This window comes from Danio rerio, chromosome 20, assembly GCF_052040795.2.
Source record: "Danio rerio strain M-AB ecotype USA chromosome 20, GRCz13ab, whole genome shotgun sequence".
Taxonomy (NCBI): Eukaryota; Metazoa; Chordata; class Actinopteri; order Cypriniformes; family Danionidae; genus Danio; species Danio rerio.
Window position 1 is genome coordinate 43489050 of NC_141040.1, and position 6591 is coordinate 43495640.

General features: G+C 35.1%; 1 protein-coding gene across 1 annotated transcript in view; it reads right to left on the reverse strand.

The window, feature by feature from the left end:
• cyp39a1 (cytochrome P450, family 39, subfamily A, polypeptide 1) overlaps positions 1-5888 on the reverse strand; it is a 28995-nt gene extending 23107 nt beyond the window's left edge. The window contains 5 exon segments of the mRNA NM_001030189.2: positions 374-467; positions 1320-1469; positions 2478-2652; positions 2856-2991; positions 5664-5888. Coding sequence (NP_001025360.1) covers positions 374-467; positions 1320-1469; positions 2478-2652; positions 2856-2991; positions 5664-5840 — 732 coding nt within the window. The 5' untranslated portion in view covers positions 5841-5888.
• Between the last annotated feature and the right edge of the window lie 703 nt (positions 5889-6591).

Genomic DNA, 6591 nt, shown 5'->3' on the forward strand with positions numbered 1-6591 from the left:
TCTTATATTAAATTATAAAGACACATCATCTCTAGTTTATGAAATAAAATGCAAATTTTTTAGTCGATACACAGATACCTATTCGATAATATTTTCATTTTATATTTTACCAATAATATTTTATTTTATTTTATAATCTTTGTTGGGACAACATGTTCCTTATTGTACATTTTTCAAGATCATAAGTAAAAAAAAAATTATTACATGCTAATGTTTTTTTTCCACACAATGCAGCATTATTTGTAGAATTAAACTGCCAAAAAGCAGATTAAAGCCCTTTGATTTTTAGATATTTTTCAAGGTTTCTTTTTAACAGGCCATCTCTGTGTTTTAATCAAGACAATATGGATTGCTTTATATTAATGTGCATTACCTTTCTATCACTCTCACTATAGAGGGTCTCCTCTGATTTGATAACCATTTTTCTCAGCAGAGAAAGCAGCCAATGCTTTGAGTTTGACCATTCCCTGAAGAAAAAAAAAGATTCATCCATTACTGGCTATAAAAGTGATGTATTTACTGTAAATATCCATAAATAACTGTATATATTTACAGTTGAAGTCAAAATTATTAGCCCCCCTTTGATTTTATTTTTTAATGAAGTTTAACAGAGTAAGGAATTTTTCACAGTATGACTAGTGATAGTATTATTTCTGGAGAAAGTCCTTTTATATTTATTTCGACCAGAATTAAAGCAGGTTTAAATTTTTTTAAAACCATTTTAAGGTCAAAATTATTAGCCCCTTTAAGCTATATTTTTTCGATAGTTTACAGAACAAACAATCGTCATACAATTACTTGCCTTCCTACTTAACTTACTTAACCTAGTTAAGCCTCTAAATGTCTTAATCTTGAAAAATATCTGGTCAAATATTATTTACTGTCATATTTTTTACTGACAAAGATAAAATAAATCAGTTATTAGCCCTCTACCACACACATTATGATAAATTTATAAAAAAAACTTTTTTTTTATTTTTCTTAAAATGGCTTAACTTAAAGTGCTGTAAATATCTATGGAAAAAAATCTATGTTAAACAGAAATTAGGGAAAAAATAAACAGGGGAGCTAATAATTCAGGGGGGCTAATAATTCAGACTTTAACTGTGTCTGTGTGTATGTACGTACGTATGTATGTATGTATATATATACAGTATATATGATGGATGGATGGATGGATGCATGGATGCATGGATGGATGGATGCATGGTAGGTAGGTAGGTAGGTAGGTAGGTAGATAGATAGACGTCATTATATAGATGTAAGCAACTGACTGTTGGCCTTTTTTTCTTCATATTGTGGCAGGACTGCTCACATACTTGAGGAACATCTCTGGGAGTTGTGAGCCGTACTCAAATCCCTCATCGTAGGTTGTAAACTTCTCCAGGAACTCCTGCCTGCTGAGAGCGCTGCTGGGCGAATTACAGCGGCCTAGTAAATTGCTCATCACTGACGGATACATCACACTCCTGTAAATAAGATAAGAAGACGAGAATTTGTCTTTTCAAAGAATGTACATATATTAACATATTATATTGGTTTGCCCAGAGGCAACAAACCAAAATCTGGTGGTGGGGCGATGGTGTAAATTTTATGATTGTTTTATTATAAGGGACCTCAAAGCACCTAAAAATTGCAGTGAAATATTTTTTCTTCTAAAACAAACATTTATGCCATACAGGGTAAGGGAACATAACATCTATTATATAGGTTGCAATATTTGTGTTTTTAATTTTCATCATGTAATTTGTATTACAAGATTGCTGTAACAATCTTTAAAATTAAGGCAATTTGATGTCATTATAGGTTTCTTGAAGAACCTGTTAGAAATGTCATATTTTTGTGATTTCATGGTTTTTTTTTTTTCCCTGTTTATTAATGTTTTTGAATTGCATCACGGGACCTTGATCTTTCTTTCAACAACTTTTAACCTTGAAAAGTAAAAAAAAAGTGACTTTTATTAATATTTTGAATAGTTTAAAGTGATGTATTGTCTGTTGGTGTTGTATATTACACTACAAAAACCTTGTTATAAACTGGCAGGACATTTTCTCTTACTTTACAGACTTGTTAAATATATACTTTATATCTATATTATTTCAAACTACTAAAATGTAAAAAAAACTTAACTGTAGAGTTGAAGTTTCAACATCAAAAGTCGACAGAGCAGAGAGCAACATCCCATAATGCAATTCACAGCCGTAAATAAACAGAAAACTGTTATTTGGCAAATTATTTACAGTGTAAAAAGGTTTATAAGATTTTCAAAAGATTGTGACCAATTATATTTAGATTCTTCTATATCATTACAATAAAAACTATTTGGAACATTTTACTTTTATTCTAAGAGTGAATTTGTAAGTAATTGATAATACTCCATAATATGAATGTACATTATTAAGCGCAGTGTGTTAGGCCTGCTGTTCTCTAAGGGAAACTTTAGCCCAATGTAAATAATTGATGTGAGAAGACTATACTTGATGAGCTCATTTAGGTGTCCAGATCCTTCGCTTCCAAGGCTCTCCAAATGGTCATTAAATTCTTCACAGAGATGAGGAGAGAGCATCGCCGTGTTGCCCGGAGTCAGTCTGCCTTTGATTATAGCCGAACAGGTCGGATGGGACTCAAAGAAGTTGTCTTTGCTGATAGAAGCTGGACAGGAAGCCAAACAAGGTTAACACGAGTCACATTAGTCGCAGACTACAGTATTGATGACGCTTCAGCATTGAAAATAAGCCGGTCAAGGACACGGTAATAAATCATGCGCTGAGTTCAGAGTCTAAGGTCACGTTTAAGAGACTAATTGTGTAGATTAAACAGCTTTAGCAGTCAATTATAATGGCAAAGACTGATACCTGTGTTGTGAACGGGTTCTTGCACTGCTTGTTCAAAATCAACATCTTTGGAGGTGAAGAAAACTCGGAAGTCCTCATTTAGGGTCACAAATGTCATTCTCTTCCCAGCAGCCACAACTGTGAAAACTGGACCATACTGGAGGAAAAAAACACACTTTTATTTGATACTTTACAGGGTTAGTTCACCCAAAAACTTTAATTATCTGATAGTTTACTCGCCCTTATGTGGTTTTAAGCCTTCTTTCTTCTGTTGAAAACAAAATAAGATATTTTAAAGAATGTTGGTTGCTACCATCAGCTTTTATAGTAGGAAATCACTTATTAATGATACTGTATATAACTGCAGGGTAACTGTTTATACACTCACTGGCCACTTTTTTAGGTACACCTTACTAGTACCTGGTTGGACCCTCTTTGGCTTGAGAACTGCCTTAATCCTTCGTGGCATAGATTCAATAAGGTACTAGAAATATTCCTCAGAGATTTTGGTTTATATTGACATGATGGCATCACGCAGTTGCTGCAGATTTGTTGGCTGCACATCCATGAGGCGAATATCCCATTCCACAAAATACCAGAGGTGCTCTATTAGATTGAGATCTTGTGACTATGGAGGCCATTTAAGAGCAGTGAACTCATTGTCATGTTCATGAAACCAGTCTGAGATGATTCGCGCTTTATGACATGGTCCATTATTCTGCTGAAAAAAGCCATCAGATGATGAATAAACTGTGGTCATAAAGTGATGGACAATGGGCAGCAACAATACTCAGGTAGGCTGTGGCGTTGACACGTTGCTTAATTGGTACTAATGAGCCCAAAGTGTGCCAAGAAAATATCTCCACACCATTACACCACCATCACCAGCCTGAACTGTTGAAATGAGGCAGGATGGACCCATGTTTTCATGTTGTTGATGCTGGTAAATGGCAATTTGGGGCCAAATGACACCCAACCATCCAAATGTCATAGCAGAAATCCAGACTCATCAGACCAGGCAGTGTTTTTCCATTTTTCTATTGTCCAATTTTGGTGAGCTTGTGCGAATTGTAACCTTAGTTTTCTGTACTTAGCTGAAAGGACTGGCACCCAGTGAGGTCTTCTGTTGCTGTAGCCCATCTGCCACAAGGTTGGATGTGTTGTGCATTCAGAAATCTTTTGCATATCTCGGTTGTAACGAGTGGTTATTTGAGTTCCTGTTGTTTGGAACCAGTCTGGCCATTCTCCTCTAACCTCTGGCATCAACAAGGCATTTGCATCCACAGAACTGCCGCTGACTGGATAATTTCTTTTTTTCTGACCATTCTCTGTAAACCCTAGAGATTGTTGTGCATGAAAATCCCAGTAGATCAGCAGTTTCTGAAATACTCAGACCAGCCAATCTGGCATTAACAACCATGCCACTTTCAAAGTCACTTCAATCATCTTTCTTTCCCATTCTGATGCTTGGTTTGAACTGCAGCAGATCATCTTGACCATGTCTACTTGCCTAAATGCATTTTGAAATGTGAAATCATTGAAAATTGCATTAACGAGCAGTTGGACATAATGTACCTAATAAAGTGGCCGGTGAGTGTATATAATAGCTTTTACTATTAAAAGCTATTAGTTACAAGTTAATTAGTTGAGGTTATGGTAAGGGCCTCACCCTTACCATAAATTTAACTAATTATCAAGTAACTAAGTAAATGATGACAGATTTTTCATTCTACATCCTTTAAAATGTATTACTCCTTTCACACTTAAATGACCGAATGTTACCTAAAATGCAAATGATGTACAAAAAACATGCAGTTCAAAAACAGGCTATTTGTTTAGCAACCCCCATGGTGAACTTTAAAAGCACTCTCTTGTGTGATTTCTTTCCTTGGCAGATGCAATTAGCGAATTTTGGAGCAAACTGATTGTTAGTTACCATGCTTTCACAGGACTGTGCCCAGAACAGAAATTGTGTCAAAAAGGGCCAGTGTGTGCAGCTCTTGTCCTAGTTGCATAAATTAACGGTGAAGAGGTGAAGACAAACTCGGTTAGTGTGACACAGCACAAAAACAAAACACGTCAACATTGACCACCGGGCTTCAGCTGATTGTCTGGGTAATGGTTTTGTGGTTGGAGATGAAAGTATTGAAAGTATAATGGCATACATTCATTTTGTTTTATATTAGGAGGAATACCATATTGCCATTGCAATTATTATGCAATATGTAAAAATTAAGCAATTCCTTCTTCAATAAGCAGCTTGAAATAAGTTTTATATTTATCGTTTATTAATATTCATAATCTGCAGCTTTATTTAGATAAAAAAACATCAATCTGTTACTTTTGAAAATACTGCTCTAGAAATCAAACTATTAATAAGCACTTTTATATTTTTATACAAAAGGTGAGAGCAACAGGTTCATCTGAATTTGCAGGGGAGGAGCTGGACTTCTGGACTCATTGGCAGACCCTGCATGTTTTATACTACAAACTGTCTGGTACCTTTTTAAATAGTCTGCATTTTTAGATATTCATTAAAATATATGTAGGTTAATTTCACTTTTAACTAGTAACAAATTTATAAAAATGTTCAAAATGAATGGAAAATCGTATGCAAATCTGTTATGCAATAATACATATGCATATGCAGATTATATAAGTACAGTTTTGATTCTACATGCTCGTTATTTTCACTTTTAACTAATATCAAATGTATTAAAATGTGCAAAACAAATGGAAAATCGTATGCAAATCTGATATGCATGACCCCATACAGTAAGTACAGTTTTGATTCCTCATGCAAGTAATATCTCAAGTTTGCAAACTTACTTTGGCTCTGGCTTGCTGGATGAAATGCAAAGGTGCTTTGCCAAATTCAAAAGCAGCCCCAAACCAGGGTATCCAACCTCTTATACATGGTGGAGCATTGGGGTGACTTTTACCAAAGAGAAGATGAAACGAAATAATCACCACAGACACCGTCAGAATTAAAGTAATCCATTCCATGGCAAACTGAGAACCAGTGACGCTCTACTTGAACGCATATAATGAGTCTGTGCAGGAAAAGAGCAGTTATTATATGTGGACACGTATTAGATCGGATTCCCTCACTGCGAGCATCAGGGCCATCATGACACTGAATCCTCCCATCACACCGCTAACTCCGCCCACTGTAAACAACCCAAACATCCATTAACCCTTACCATTTTCGCTTCAGCTCCTCCTACCATAACGCTAGTTCCTCCCACTATGATCTCAGACCATTTCATAGTCCTCCTACAGTATTATTAACCCCGCCATTTATTTTGATAGCTCCGCCCACTGCGCGACAGGCGTAGGATGCTGCTGACTGAGCAGTTCTTCATATTCAGTAGAAAGAAACAGCATGAATAACGGAGAGTTTAATATATTAGTTTTTAGTGGCTCAGCAATAAGGTCTATATAGCTATTGCAAACTGTATCTTATATCTGTAAAAATACAAATACATGAATAAATAAGATACATTTAGCTCCTGATTCATGTGTACAGTACATACAGTAGGTCTATATAAAGTTAAAATACTTCAAATAGGCCTAGTTTTATATTTTATAGACTTCACAATATATGCATTAAGTATTAAATGTTATAACCTACATACATACAGTATATATACAGTTGAGGTCTGAATTATCAGACCCCCTGTTTATTTTTTCCCCAAATTTTTGTTTAACTGAGAGAAGATTTTTTTCAACATTTCTAAATGTAATAGTTGTAATA